General features: G+C 42.1%; 1 protein-coding gene across 5 annotated transcripts in view; it reads right to left on the bottom strand.

The window, feature by feature from the left end:
- PALM2AKAP2 (PALM2 and AKAP2 fusion) overlaps window positions 1–16,382 on the bottom strand; it is a 554,929-nt gene that overhangs the window by 142,771 nt on the left and 395,776 nt on the right. For all 5 annotated transcript variants that reach the window (XM_010365579.2, XM_010365578.2, XM_010365577.2 and 2 more), the window contains one exon: window positions 12,898–12,983. In XM_010365579.2, the coding sequence (XP_010363881.2) occupies window positions 12,898–12,983 (86 nt within the window). The remainder of the gene's footprint in view (window positions 1–12,897; window positions 12,984–16,382) is intronic.

Below are 16,382 nucleotides of genomic sequence, written 5' to 3'. Positions count from 1 at the left end.
TATAAGTATGTCTCATGTAATTTAATTCAAATGGAACTGGGCATCTAGCATTTTATCTGGCTAAGCTACCCTTGCCCTGTCCTTGGAGCTCCCCTGCTTTAGCTAATAAAAAAATTTTTTTTTGCATTTATTAAAACCCAAACAGAGAGGCTACAAAGTGTCCTTCCATCTGGGTTCAAAGCCTGGCTCCACCACACACTCACTTTGAGATCTTGGGTAAGTTACTTTACTGTGCCACAGTCATCACATCTGTAGAATAGGATTAATAACAGTTTCTCCTTAGCAGGGTCAGCTGGAGGATTATGTGAGATGGTATATGGGTAGCACAGTACTCAGCTCAAAGCAAATGTTCAACCCATGTTAGCTATTATTGTTGGCAAGAGAACATGGTGAAGAAATAAAATGACAAAGAAGAAGGTACCTGAGATTATTCACTTGCCACAAATATTCCTGATCTATACATAGATTATAGAAAGCTGTCAATGGTTGTGACTTCATCTCTTTTTTTTTTTTTTTTTTTTTTTTGAGATGGAGTCTAGCTCTGCCGCCCAGCCTGGAGTGCTGTGGCCGGATCTCAGCTCACTGCAAACTCCGCCTCCCGGGTTCATGCCATTCTCCTGCCTCAGCCTCCCGAGTAGCTGGGACTACAGGCGACCGCCACCTCGCCCGGCTAATTTTTTGTATTTTTTAGTAGAGACGGGGTTTCACCATGTTAGCTAGGATGGTCTCGATCTCCTGACCTTGTGATCCGCCCGTCTTGGCCTCCCAAAGTGCTGGGATTACAGGGACTTCATTTCTTTCACATTTATTTTATTTGACAAATAGGGAGTAGCACACAGGAACAATAAAAACCATTAATGATATAGTTTATTACAGTTTACAACAGAGCTCTTCATATTCATTTTCAAGAAAATTCAAGACAAGGATTCTCAAAGGCAGGTATTATAAAAACTGACCCATGTAGTACTGATATGCCTCCTGCCCACCACTGCCAAACCCCCTCTGAGGTCCACTACCCTGAAAATTTTCAAGGATTTAAAAAAAAAATCTTCAAAAATATTTCCTTTGGCAAGGAACCAAATTTAGAGCAATCTTTGTGTATGTACACAATGTAGAAAGGTTTTCTGTCCCAAATGTCTCTTTTTTGTCCAGAGTCCCTGCACAAAACAATCCTTTCAATGTCGTCATCACCAAATACAAAGGGCAACTGGCTGGACACCACTGGCAACAAAAGGCCTTCAGCAGAATGTTTTTTTTTAAAGCAAAGGCCAAAGAAAGCTGTAACCTGTGGCCTCTATTCACCACCGGAAGAGTCTAAATGCTTTTCCTCTTTTGTAATAGAGAACATCTGCCCTTCTAGGAGGATAATCTGTCTTCCAACAAGTTTTACGTGTAGAGAAGCAACATCCTTTTTAAAATGTGGCTTTCCCATGTCCTTGAATAGAAATTGTACCCTTTTCAAATAGTTTTACAGCCAGAATCTCTAGGTTGCCTAAGAGGTACCAGCCTTGTTTTTTATTCAAGCATAAATGAGAAACATTGCATATGTAAATAAGAATATCGGACTTCATTCTGAAGAAAATTCTGCTGTGCTAAAATTTTTTGTAATCCTTTTTGCAAACACTTAGTTTTTAGTCTTACTATATGTGGACAAGAGGGCAAGGTAATGAGAGCATTTAGGATTTAGTTAATGTATTTGATGAAAATGACAGCCAAATCACAATTTTTTTTTTTTTTTTGAGACGGAGTTTTGCTCTTGTTGCCCAGGCTGGAGTGTAATGGCGCCATCTCAGCTTACAGCAACCTCTGCCTCCCAGGTTCAAGCGATTCTCCTGCCTCAGCCTCCCTATTAGCTGGAATTACAGATATGTTCCACCACACCCGGCTAATTTTGTATTTTTAGTAGAGACAGGGTTTCTCCGTGTTGGTCAGGCTGGTCTTGAACTCCTGACCTCAGGTGATAAACCCGCCTCGGCCTCCCAAAGTGCTGGGATTACAGGGGTGAGCAGCCCCTGGCCCAAATCACAAAATTTTTATCCTAGAGATATTTCTTTAACATGGATTATTTGATGTCATTTTATCTAGTCATTGGATAAACAAAATTCAAGAAAACGATGCAGAGCCAAGCAGGTGTGACTTGGGACTTGCAGCAAGGCATCAACTGGATAAGGCCAAGACATTTCCAGTATGAGGGCCCTGGGGAGTTCACTCCACGGAAGAAAGGAACTTCTGTAACCAGCAATTTCTTTAAAAATCTAGCTTATAGCAGCTTCCTACTTTATTTCTGAGGAGTAGCCATCTTACTGGCTTTTCTGTTTTGGTTTTTGTTTTTGAGACTGCGTCTCACTCTGTTGCCCAAGCTGGAGTGCAGTGGCGCGATCTCGGCTCACTGCAACCTCTACCTCCTGGGGTCAAGCGACTCTCGTGCCTCAGCCTCCAGAGTGGCTGAGATTACAGGTGGGTGCCACCACACCCAGCTAATTTTTGTATTTTTGGTAGAGACAGGGTTTCACCATGTTACCAAGCCTGGTCTTGAATTCCTGACCTCAAGTGATCCACCTGCCTTGGCCTCTCAAAGTGCTGGGATTACAGTAGTGAGCCACCATGACTAGCCTTACTGGCTTTTTACTATTAACATAACATATTAAAAATCCCTTTGAGAAGGCAATTAAATAGTAATACATTTTAGGTGTAAAATGTAACATTTAGGTGGTTGACAGGAGCTGAAGTAGGTGAGAATGGGGGGCTGGTGTTTAATGGGTAGAGAATTTCAGTTGAAGAAGATGTTGAAAAAGTTCTAGAGAAGGATGGATGATGATGATGGTTGCAGAACACTTTGAATGTACCTAACGCCACAGACAGGTACCCTTTAAAAGTGCTTAAAATGGTAAATGTTATGTTAAATATGTTTTACCACAATAAAAAAAAATAGCATTGATTAGGCTAAAAGAAAAAAGGCTAAGATGTGAAGGGAAAACAGAAAAGAGAAAGAGAATGGCTGGGTGTGCTGGCTCACACCTGTAATCTCAACAGTTTGGGAGGCTGAGGAAGGAGTATCGCTTGAGCCCAGGAGTTCAAGATTGGCCTGGGCAACATAGGGAGTCCCCCTTCTCTACAAAAAATAAAAATGTAGCCAAGTGTGGTGCTGCACGCCTATAGTCCCAGCTACACAGGAGGCTGAGGTAGGAGGATTGCTTGGGCCCAGCAGGTTGAGGCTGCAGTGAGCCATGATCACACTGTGCTCCAGCCTGGGTGACATAGTGAGACCCTGTCAGAAGGAAAGAAAGACACAGAGAGAGAGAGGGAGGGAGGGAGGGAGGGAGGGAGGGAGGGAGGGAGGGAGGAAGGAAGGAAGGAAGGAAGGAAGGAAGGAAGGAAGGAAGGAAGGAAGGAGGGAGGGAGGGAGGGAGGGAGGGAGGGAGGGAGGGAGGGAGGGAGGGAGGGAGGGAGGGAGGGAAGGAAGGAGAAAGAAGAGAGACTAATGCGACCCCTGCAGAGGGAGGTAGTGATGGAGAGGGCAGTGATCTTAAAGGGGAAGTTGAGTGTTGAGTGCACCCTCCTGCCACAGTCAAGAAGCGGGTCCCTCACTCAGAAAACACTGACTGGGCATCTGCAGTGAGAGAGTGCTTCAATTTAATAATTGAACAAACTATAGCAAAAAAGGTAATCAAGTCGTTAAAAATTAACTGCATACAAATAGCCAATAAGCACATGAAAAGAACTCAGTGTCATTAGCCATCAGGAAAATGCAAACCAAAACTACAATGACATACTATTCCATACCCCCTAGGATGGTTATAATCAAAAGATGGACAGTAGCAAGTGTTGGCTAGGATATAGAAAACTTGGAAGCCTCATTCATTGCAGATGAGGTGTAAAGTGGTATAGATGCTTTGGAAAAGAGTCTGACAGCTTTTTAAAAAGTTAAACACAGATTTACTGTATGACCCAGCAATTCCACTCCTAGGTACAATCCCAAGACAAAGGAAGACCTACATCCACACAAAGGCTTACATGTGAGTTTTCATATCAGTGACTATTCATAGCAAGAATACTTACTGCCACAAAGTAGAAACAACCTCAAAATCCATCAACTTGTGAACGAACAACAAAAACAAACAAACAAACAAAAAACCCCAAAAACAAAAAAAAAACAAAACACTGGCATATGTTTTTTGTTTTTTGTTTGTTTGTTTGTTTGTTTTAAGACAGTCTTCCTCTGTTATCACCCAGGATAGAGTGCAGTGACACAATCACAGCTCACTGCAGCCTCCACCTCCTAGACTCAGGTGAGCCTCCTGCCTCAGCCTCCCATGTAGCTGGGACTGCAGATGCATGCCACCACGCCCAGCTAAGTTTTGTATTTTTTGTAGATACATAGTTTCACCATGTTGTGCACGCTGGTCTCCAACTCCTGGGCTCAAGCGATCTACCCATTTTGGCCTCCCAAAGTGCTGGGATCACAGGCGTAAACCACCATGCCCAGCCTGGCATATCGATTAAATGAAATATTATTCAGCATTAAAAAGAATGAAAAGGATAGTGATTGAGGCTACAACATGGATAAACCTCAAAAAAAAAAAAAAAAAAAAAAAAGGAATCATCCTAAATCAGACACAAAATACTGCATATTGTATGACTCCATTTATATGAAATGTCCAGAACAGGCAAATTTATAGAAACAGAAAGGAATGAGTGGTTGGTTGGGAGTGGGATAGAATGGAGATTAACTATCAGAGGGCATGAGGGATCTTATTGGAGTGATGGAAATTATTTAAAACTGTGTGTGTTCTAAAACTGGATTGTGTGATGGTTAGTAAATATATGAAACATTATTGAACTCTACACTTACCTGGGGGAACCATATGGCATGCAAATTTTATCCTTAATAAAGTTGTGTTTTTTTAAGAAAAGAACTACAATTTAGAGCCTCTAATAAGTGAAAAATGAAACAGAAAAATGGCTCTGATGGAATGATATTGTAGCAAGGGCGACTGGATATTATGCAATGAAAATTATGGTTATTTTTATTTTTATTTTATCACAGCTCACCACAGCCTTAGTCTCCCTGGGCTCAAGCGATCTTCCCATCTCTTGCCTCCCAAGTAGCCAGGACTACAGGCATATGCCACCACACTCAGCTAATTTTTTTTGTATTTCGTAGAGACTGGGTTTTGTCACGTTGCTCAGGCTGGTCTCAAACTCCTGGTCTCAAGCAATTCACCCACCTTGGCCTCCCAAAGTGCTGGAATTACAGGTGTGAGCCACCACACCTGCCCTCTGGTTACTGATGTGACTGGCTATGAAGGAGAGCTATTAGGTCCCATGAGAATGTGATACAAGTAATGCTTGTTAGAAAGTACCATTGGAGCAGTGTGCCGTGGCTCATGCCAGTAATCCCAGCACTTTGGGAGGCCGAGGCGGGCGGATCATTTGAGGTCGGGAGTTCAAGATAAGCCTGACCAACATGGAGAAACCCCGTCTCTACTAAAAATACAAAATTAGGCCAGAGCACGGTGGCTCACGCCTGTAATCCCAGCACTTTGGGAGGCCGAGGTGGGGGGATCACGAGGTCAGGAGATCGAGACCATCCTGGCTTACAGGGTGAAACCCCGTCTCTACTAAAAATACAAAAAATTGGCCGAGCGTGGTGGCTCACGCTTATCACCCCAGCACTCTGGGAGGCCAAGGTGGGCGGATCACGAAGTCAGGAGATCGAGACCATCCTGGCTAACACAGTGAAACCCCGTATCTACTAAAAAATACAAAAAATTAGCTGGTCGTGGTGGCGGGCGCCTGTAGTCCCAGCTACTCGGGAGGCTGAGGCAGGAGAATGGCGTGAACCTGGGAGGCGGAGCTTGCAGTGAGCTGAGATCGCGCCGACAGAGTGCAACTCCCTCTCAAAAAAAAAAAAAAAAAAAATTTGCCAGTTGTGGTGGCACATGCCTATGAATGCCATCCACTCAGGAGGCTGAGGCAAGAGAATTGGTTGAACCCAGGAGGCGGAGGTTGTGGTAAGCCAAGATGGTGCCATTGCAATCCAGTCTGGGTGACAAGAGCGAAGCTCTGTCTCAAAAAAAAAGAGAAAGAAAAAGAAAAAGAAAATAAACAAAAAAAAAAAAAAAAAGAAAGTGCCACTGGAGGAAGGAATATTTGAGCCAAAGATGTGAATATAAAGAGAGATGGAGAGCAGGAAGATCAAAGGAGAAGTGAATGAAAGCCAGGGGCTTTTAAAAAACACAGTGCCTGCAAGAGTTGGTCTTTGTTCCAGGAGCCATGGGAAGGCCAGCAGGGCCTTAGCAGAGGGACATTCTCAGCTTGATCTTTTCATTTATTTTTTTAGAGATGGAGTCTCAGTATGTTGCCCAGGCTAGGCTTGAAATCCTGGGCTCAAGCAATCTTCCCACCACCACGCCCAGCTCAGCTTGGCCTTTTAAAAAGAAAGCTACAGTATCCAGGCTACAGGTAGACTGGATAAAGAGGGTAAGAACGGGTACAGAGAGAGACACAGTGAAAGACAACGCTAGAAATGAAATTGAAGTTAAGAGTAAGGAAGTCTGGAATCCAGAGGAAGCCTGAGCCTTATTCAGTGTTGAAATGGGAAGTAATCAAAGGGCATTGAATAGGAAAGTATCCAAATCCTGCCTCAGATTGGTTGGACAACTGGAGAGCCAAGAGCAATGGTAGGGCTCACATGGCCACCCCCATACTGCATGAGTGATGTGCTAAGACAACATTTTCTGAAACTAATCATGAAAGTCGCTTGGAGCACTTATTAAAAATGCTAATTCTCAAGCCCAGGTCTTCTGAATCTGAATTCTGAAAGAAATCTGGCAAGCTGTGTTATTGTTGTTTTCTACATTGCTGCAGGTGATTCTTAGGGTCAGGCATTTTACGAAATACTGATCCATATCTGTTTTCTTTCTTTCTTTTTTTTTTTAATTCAATGTCTGGACAAGCAACAAAACAGAATAGGTTATCAAATAGAAGCTATTCTGAGATACAGCTACCCTTTTCTTCTAGTGAAGGATGATAAACACAAGCTGAAAAATGTTAGTGGTTTTCCTAAAACAAGAATAGGTAAAAAACAGTTTGTAAAGGGTAAGTAGAGTAAAATAAGAAAATTATGATGGATCTGTGTAATATTGGTTTATCAGCCTCTATGGCATTAGCACGCAAGAAGCGTAGGTGTGATTCTTGGCAGAATCTGAGTGCATTCATTTCCCAGGGTTGCCATAACAAACTACTACACATTTGGTGGCTTAAAACAACAGAAATTTATTTTCTCACAATTCTGGAGGCCAAAAGTTCCAATTCAAGGTGTCAGGAGGGTTGCTCTCCTCTCCCTCCAAAGGCTCTAGAGAAGACTCCTTCCTTGCCTCTTCTAGCTACTGGTGGATCCACGTGTTTCTTGACTTGGGCTGCATAACTTCAACCTCTGCCTCTGTCTCCTTACATGGCCTTCTCTGTGTATATGAGTACCCTCTTTTGTCTCTTACAAGGACATCTGTCATTGGATTTAGGGCCCATCTGGTAAATCCAGGATGATCTCATCTCAAGATTATTAGTATTTTTTTCTGAGACAGAGTCTCACTTTGTCATCCAGGCTGGAGTGCAGTGGCATGATCTCAGCTCACTGCAATATCCGCCTCCTGGATTCAAATGATTCTCACGCCTCAGCCTCCTGAGTAGCTGGGATTACAGGCGTGTGCCACCATGCCTGGCTAATATTTTTGTATTTTTAGTAGAGACAGGGTTTTACCATGTTGGCCAGGCTGGTCTTGAACTCCAGGCCTCAAGTGATCTGCCCACCTCAGCCTCCCAGTGCTCAGATTACAGGCGTGAGCCACCATGCCCAGCCAAGATTGTTAATTGTATCTGCAAAGACTTTTTTCCAAATAAGTCACATTCACAGGTGTATTAGTCCATTTTCATACAGCTGTAAAGAGTTACCTGAAACTGGGTGATTCATGAAGAAGAGAGGTTTTTTTGTTTTTGTTTTTTGTTTTGAGATGGAATCTCGCTCTGGTCATGCAGGCTGGAGTGCAGTGGCATGATCTCAGCTCACTGCAGCCTCCAGCTCGTGGGTTCAAGCAATTCTCCTTCCTCAGCCTATCGAGTAGCTGGGATTACAGGCATGCATCACCATGCCCAGGTAATTTTTGTATTTTTAGTCGACACGGGGTGTCGCCATGTTGGCCAGGCTGGTCTTGAACTCCTGACCTCAGGTGATCCACCCGCCTCAGCCTCCCACAGTGCTAGGATTACAGGCATGAGCCACCATGCTAGGCCAGAAGAGAGGTTTAACTGACTCACAGTTCCACAGGCTTAACAGGAAGCATGACTGGGAGGCCTCGGGAAACTTACAATCATGGCAAGGGAAATGGAAGGCAAAGGGAAAGCAAGCACTTTCAAAACATTGTATTCCTTTCTCAGAAAGAAAATTTCTAAATACTAAGATAGATACCTCTATCACAATAAAAGCAATATGGGAAAAACCCAACTATCTTTGTAATTTCTGTTGCGATTTCCCTTGAAAAGTGTCAATGTATCAGGTTTTATTGTTTTAACAGAATATGTTGTTTTCTCGGCAAAAGGCAGGAATAGGTGATGTTGCGAGGATATATAAAGTACCTATTAGAAGTAGGAATAGCTGTAGCTAAATATAAGAGGCGGAGTCTGTGCTTAATGAGCTGCAAGTAGTTACATACAGAGAGAAAAAAATTCTTTTTAGTTAATTTAAATTTTTTTATTATAGATTCAGGGGGTTCATATACAGGCTTGATACAAGGTATATTACACAGTGCTGGGATTTGGACTTCTACTGAACCCATCACCCAAATAGTGAATGTAGTATCCAATAGGTAGTTTTTCAACCCTTTCTCCTTTCTCTCCTGCCCCTTCTTTTAGAGTCCCCAGTCTCTACTGTTTCCATCTTTATGCCCATGTGTAGCAGTTCCCACTTATAGGGAGAACATGCAGTATTTGATTTTCTGTTTCTGCATTAATTCATGTAGGATAATGGCCTTCTTCTGCATCCATGTTGCTACAAAGGACATGATTTCATTATTTATATGGCTATGTAGTATTCCATGGTGTATATATGCCACATTTACTTTATCCAATCTACCGCTGATGAACACTTAGCTTAATTTCATGATTTTCCTATTGTGAATAGTGCTACGGAAAACATGAGTGCGGGTGTCTTTTTGATAAGATGACTTATTTTCCTTTGGGTAGATATCCATTGCTGGGTCAAACAGTAGTTTTGTTCTTTGAGAAATCTCCATACTGTTGTCCATAGGGGTTGAACTAATTTACATTGCCAACAACAGTGTATAACTGTTCCTTTTTCTCTGCTTCCTCACCAACATCTGTTACTTTTTGCATTTGTTTGTTTGTTTGTTTGTTTTGAGACGGAGTCTCGCTCTGTCGCCCAGGCTGGAGTGCAGTGGCCGGATCTCAGCTCACTGCAAGCTCCACCTCCCGGATTTACGCCATTCTCCTGCCTCAGCCTCGTGAATAGCTGGGACTATAGGCGCCCGCCACCTCGCTCGGCTAGTTTTTCTAATTTTTTTTAGTAGGGATGGGGTTTTACCGGGTTAGCCAGGATGACTTTTTGTCTTTTTAATAATGGCCATTCTGACTGGTATGAGATGGTATCTTATTTTATTTTTATTTTTTGAGACGGAATCTTGCTGTTTTGCCAGGCTGGAGTGCAATGGCACAATCTCGTTTCACTGCAATGTCTGCCTCCTGGGTTCAAGCGATTCTCCTGCCTCAGCCTCCTGAGTAGGTGGGATGACAGGCACATGCCACCACACCCGGCTAATTTTTGTATTTTTAGAAGAGACGGCATTTCACATGTTGGCCAGGATGGTCTTGATCTCCTGACCTTGTGATCCTCCTGCCTTGGCCTCCCAAAGTGCTAGGATTACAGGTGTGAGCCACCACGCTGAGCCGCGAGATGGTATCTCATCATGGTTTTAATTTGCATTTCTCTGATTAGTGGAGTGGAGCAGAAAAAATACTTTCATTTGGATACAAAGACATGATGGTGGCCGGGCGCGGTGGCTCAGCCTGTAATCACAGCACTTTGGGAGGCCGAGGCAGGCGGATCACGAGGTCAGGAGATTGAGACCATCCTGGCTAACATGGTGAAACCCCATCTCTACTAAAAATACAAAAAAATTAGCTGGGCGTGGTGGTGGGCGCCTGTAGTCCCAGCTACTCAGGAGGCTGAGGCAAGAGAATGGCGTGAACCCGGGAAGTGAAGCTTGCAGTGAGCCAAGATCACGCCACTGCACTCCAGCCTGGGTGACAGAGTGAGACTCCATCTCAAAAAAACCAAAAACCAAACAAAAAAACAAAGACATGATGGTTATGTAAGGCAATGTAGGGTGGGAAACAACATGATACCCAAAGCAAAAAAGTCAATGACTGCTCCATAATTGGGAATCCTAAAGGAGAAGATAGAAACAGAAGCATTTTCTGTAGTTATATCCACCTAGAAAATTCACAAATTCCTTAGTGAGAAGGAACTGGCATTAAGAAAGGAATAATAGAATATTTGTAGGGGTTTATTGATGTATTTAAATATATTTCTATTTTGCTGGCTGGGTGCGGAGGCTCACACCTATAATCTCAGCACTTTGGGAGGCCGAGGCGGGCAGATAACCTGAGGCCAGGAGTTTGAGACCAGACTAGTCAAATGGTGAAACCTCATCTCTACTAAAAATATGAAAATTTGCCAGGCATGGTGGCACATGCCTGTAATTCCAGCTACTTGGGAGGCTGAAGTGGGAGAACCCCTTGAACCTGGGAGGTAGAGGTTATAGTGAGCCACGATCATGCCACTGCACTCCAGCCTGGCTGACAGAGCAAGAATCTGCCTCAAAATGAATAAATAAATAAATTTCTATTTTGCTCAGCTATTTAAAGTGTATAGTATTTATTCCTCAGAATGAGTTCAGTTCTTATGGATGAAAAAATCTTCCTGGGGTAGGGCAGAGGTAAAAGAAATCTTTTCTTATAAGAAATTTTCAGGTATTCATTAAAAGAAAAAGAAAGGGAGATTGAGAATGATGTCTAAATTAGAGGAACCCAAATACAACTTCATTCAAGATCCTGGTACCACGGATGAGTAGCCTGGTTAAGTAGCAATCTTATCAAATGAGATTTGCACAAGACTTGCTTCTACTAGAATATGCCATTTGTGGTTGGGCATGGTGGCTCACGCCTGTAATCCCAACTCTTTGGGAGGCCGAGGTGGGCGGATCATGAGGTCAAGATACAGAGACCATCCTGGCCAACATGGTGAAACCCTGTCTACACTAAAAACACAAAAACTAACCAGGCATGGTGGCAGGTGCCTGTAGTCCCAGCTACTCAGGAGTTTGAGACAGCAGAATTGTTTGAACCCAGGAGGTGGAGGTTGCAGTGAGCTGAGATTGCGCCACTGCACTCCAGCCTGGAGACAGAGTAAGACTCCGTCTGAAAAAAAAAAAAAAAAAAGAATATGCCATTTGCTTTATAAAAACAAACTCCAGTCTTTCTGACTACTTGAATGTCTGTCTATACCACATCTGCAGCTACACTGGCAACTTACTGTCTCCTCTCCTACTAGCAATTCATCTCAAAAACTAATTCCCAAGATGATAACAGATTTTGAGATAACAAATCTAAATCCATCAGGTTTTACTATTGGCACCCATTCTCCTTTGTCTGATGTGGTCATAGACTCAAACTTGTCAATCATTGCAATAATAGCCAAAATAACACCAACATGTCATTGCAATTTATATTATTGTCTTACAAATTCTGCTAAACGTAGTTATAGTTCTTTCAGCACTGGATAGTTACCACTTAGATTAGTTGACTTTTTGACTAATCAGGCCACTATCCTACCTTTCATTTAGCTTTACTATGGTAACATTTGCTTGCTTTCTCTGCCATTTGTAACATAGACAACACAAGTTAAACCTTCACATTATAAAAGAAAACAGTTAAATCCATGCTGTATATTCTTTTGTACAACTTCTACTAATAGATCCAGGAGAGAAATATCTCCAGTTACAGCTCTATATAAAATAAGACATTACTTCTTACTTTCAAAGAAAAATTCATAATTTGCATATATTCAAATTATAATCATTCAAGCAAGAATGTTAGAAAGCCCTCCCACCCTCATCCTCTGCTAATATGTAAACAGAGTTCTAAGAGAGGAAGACCATTCCTTTGTGTCTAATCCCGTAACAGAGGGGAAGTAGTTGAGCCTCTGATAACTTTTGCTACAGATTCCTTAATCTGGTCAATGATTACAAATTGATGCATTTAATTTGAACAGTGATAGTTAAGGGGATTTCCAGATGACTCATTTTGTAAACCTTTGGCCATTAGCGTTTCAGCTGGAGTGGGCCATGTGCTGCCTTCCCACTGACATCAGTGGAAATCTTGAGCCAAGATCAAAGCTACTTTATGCCTCTCTGACCTTTCCTCACAATGCACAGTGGGGCCTGAATTCTCAGCTCAGAATTTTCAGATTTGCTCCACTGTGCCCATGGGGGTTACCATTTACAAATAGCTTACATGTAGATATTCACTGAAGACCCTACGACAGGCGCATTGGAAATCACATCTTAGATTCTGGTTTTCAAGCAGTTTCCTAATCCAGATCTCAAGTTTCAGATGAAATCGACGTGTTCAGGGTGGTATGGCTGTAGACCAGATCCCAAATTTCAGAAAATCTTATGTTGCCTCCCTAAGATCTCAGTGAGTAGAAAGAGAACTCCAGGAAGGTGGATTGGTAGTGTTCATTTTGCCCCCAGAAAAACCTGCCCTAGGCTGCCTTTACTCTAGAGATACACTTTGAGAATCAACCTGAAGAGAATCCCTTACCTTGATAGTCATGTCTGGGCCGGATGTTTCTGTGGCATTCAAGGCTGACTCACCTCCCTTTAGCAGCACATTCTCCCAAACGACTCCTGAAAAAAAAAAAAAAAAAAAAAAAGTGAATACTTTTCTCTAAGTATTTGGATAGTTATCTAAGGATAACTCAAAGGCAATATTCATTTGAACTATCTTGCAGTTACTGGACCAGGAAAACTTCCTTTCAGAAGTGTAGTCCTGTAGCACTTCTTTTGTTTTTACCTAATCTCCAATTTAGGATCCATAGTCTAAGTCCTATATCTTATAGAGAGCTATTCCTAGCCCAGGGTAGAGAAAAGCTGGGATGAACTCTTCGTCTTCTTCTTCTTCTTCTTTTTTTTTTTTTGAGACCAAGTTACACTCTTGTTGCCTAGGCTGGGGTGCAGTGGCATGATCTTGGCTCACTGCAACCTCCGCCTCCTGAGTTCAAGCAATTCTCCTGCCTCAGCCTCCCAAGTAGCTGGGATTATGGGATTACAGGTGACCGCCACCACACCTGGCTAATTTTTGTATTTTTAGTAGAGATGGGGTTTCGCCATGTTGCCCAGACTGGTCTTGAACTCCTGACTTCAGGTGATCTGCCTGCCTTGGCCTCCCAGTGTTGGAATTACAGGCATGAGCCACCACACCCAGCCATGAATGAACTCTTCTTTTTCTCCAGTTCAGGCCTCATATTGAGGTCTCATTTGGGTCCTTAAAATGAATCCCAGAACACAGAAATACACACATCTAATTCAATACCCAACAGATATGACTTCAGATTTATCTGTGTTCTCAATTCCACATATCTACTGGAAATAACTAAGAATGTGTTGTCACTTTTAAAATCTGCCCATGCTCTCTCTCTCCAAGTCTTTAGAAATGCTAATGTTTCTTTCTTCTAAAGCTACCAAATTGTCTCCAAGAGTTGGACACCTGGCAAGACACAAGATTTTGTTTTTTCTAATATCAAAGAAAAGATCAGGGGCCAGTGTGGTGTTTTCAAATATTTTTAAACACAATATAGTAAAATTGTACTAATTCAGATGCAATTATGTATGTGGAACAGAGTTAAAATGATCTACATTGGTGAAAAGTTTGAAGAAATGGCTATATATATATATATATATATATACATATTTTTGTTTGTTTGTTTGTTTGTTTTTGAGACAGAGTCTTGCTCTGTTGCCCAGGCTGGAGTACAGTGGTGCAATCTTGGCTCACTGCAACCTCCACCTTCCAGGTTCCAGTGATTCTCCAGCCTCAGCCTCCCAAGTAGCTTGGATTACAGGTGTATGCCACCACACCCAACTAGTTTTTGTATTTTTAGTAGAGATGGTTTTACCATGTTGTCCAGGTGGTCTCGAACTCCTGACCTCAGGTGATGTGCCCACCTCAGCCTCCCAAAGTGCTAGGATTACAGGAGTGAGACACTGTGCCCAACTGGCAAGTATATGTTTTTAAAAAACATAGGTTTATTGCAAGGAAAATAATCTTAAAGGTTAACAAAGCAATATTTAATAGAGTTTTTCAGGATCTCCTTCAACAAGCAAATGCAAATTTTATGATTAGTATAATAACTGTATGGAAATAAGTGCTCATAACCTAATGTATTAAAAAGATTATTTTCTTAAGGAGGTTAAAATTATCTGCGTAATATTTGTTTACGTTATGGATTTTCCTAAAAAATACTTTTCTCTAAGTATTTGGATAGTTATCTAAGGGTAACTCAAGGAAAATATTCATCCCAGAACTGTGTGAATAACCTACATTCCAAAATTTCGACTGTCTAGCATTGTGTTCAATCAGGATTGGCCATTTTTCTTCTGTTTGCCACATAGTAAATATTTTAGGCTTTGAGTTCATAGCATTTCCGTTGCAACTTCTCAATCTGCCCTTGTAGAGTGAAAGCAGCTACAGACAACATAGAAACAAATGGGCATGGGTGTGTTCCAATAAAACTTTATTTACAAAAACAGATAGTGAGCTAGTTTGTCCCATGTACTCTACCAGCCTCTGTGCTAAATCAAGAACCCAGAGATGTGTAACATTGCTATACTCCAGCATTTCTAGTAAGAATCAACTGAACAACAGGTGATGAATGAATAACAATTGCTTGAAATTACATGATGCTTTAAATAAACTAAAATGAAATTAATTAAATGTTAATGTATTAGCACTGGTTACTTTTTTAATTTTACATTCCGGGTCCTTGAGAGCCTCATTTCATAGGATATACGCACAATGAATTACTCAAGACCTGTGGGTTATAAGTCATTTCATGGTGCAAATAGCTGTTCTCTCTGACTAGGTTGCAGGAATTGGGTCAGAGGAATGTTGTGCCTTGACCTACACTTTCTTCTCAAGAAACTGCTGCAAGGAGATTTTCAACTTTATCTTAAATGCATGTTTATAGAAGAAAAATCTTTTCTCCTACGTGAGTAGGTTATTTCCTTGACATGCTTTGCTTTTAACCGACTAATAACCCCTCCTGGTTTAAGCCACTTTTGATACCTGTTGGATTTGGCTGGCAGAGAGACACAGATGTTGGGCATGATGGACAATCAGATGATATTTCACTTATGTAATAGTCTGAATTACTGTTCATCAAATATTCATTCTCCTCATCTCCTGCTGTGGAAGAAATGGTCTTCCCTCTCTCACTGATGTTTGCTTTGGCTAAAGGGATGTTAGAGGGCATAATGCAAGCAAAGGTTTGAAATGGGCTTGAGAGGTGAGGCTTGCACTTCTGCTACAGCATGAGAAGGACAAGCCCCAGTCAGCCTGCAGGGGAATGAGAGTCCTGGGGAGCAGATCTGGATCCAATCTGCAGCTGGAAACCAAGCCAGGTCTAGATCAGCCAACCCCCAGCCAACTGCATATGCATGACAACGAAAGCCAATGAGTTTTGGGATGGTTTGTCAAGCAGTATTATTGTAACAATAGCTAATAGATACAATCTCTAACCAAAATTATAAATGAAAATCATTATGAGTCAAGTATTTTTACCTTTAACTGTGGGGAAAAGAAAGAGAGATCAGACTGTTACTGTGTCTATATAGAAAGAAGTAGACATAAGAGACTCCATTTTGTTCTGTATTTGAGATGCTGTTAATCTGTGACCCTACCCCCAACCTTGTCCTTGCAAGAGACATGTGCTGTGGTGACTCAAGGTTTAAAGGATTTTGGGCTGTGCAGGGTGTGCTTTGTTAAACAAGTGCCTGAAGGCAGTAAGCTTGTGAAAAGTCATCACCATTCTCTTAATCTCAAGTACCCAGGGACACTTACACAGAGGTCACAGGGACCTCTACCTAGGAAAGCTAGGTATTGTCCAAGGTTTCTCCCCATGTGATAGTCTGAAATATAGCCTCGTGGGAAGGGAAAGACCTGATCGTCCCCCAGCCTGACACCCATGAAGGGTCTGTGCTGAGGAGGATTAATATAAGAGGAAAGAAGGCCTCTTGGCAGTTGAGCTC

The sequence above is a fragment of the Rhinopithecus roxellana genome, chromosome 16 (assembly GCF_007565055.1).
Source record: "Rhinopithecus roxellana isolate Shanxi Qingling chromosome 16, ASM756505v1, whole genome shotgun sequence".
Lineage (NCBI taxonomy): Eukaryota > Metazoa > Chordata > Mammalia > Primates > Cercopithecidae > Rhinopithecus > Rhinopithecus roxellana.
Note: the sequence above shows the minus strand (reverse complement) of the source record. Positions and strands in the feature narration are given on the sequence as shown.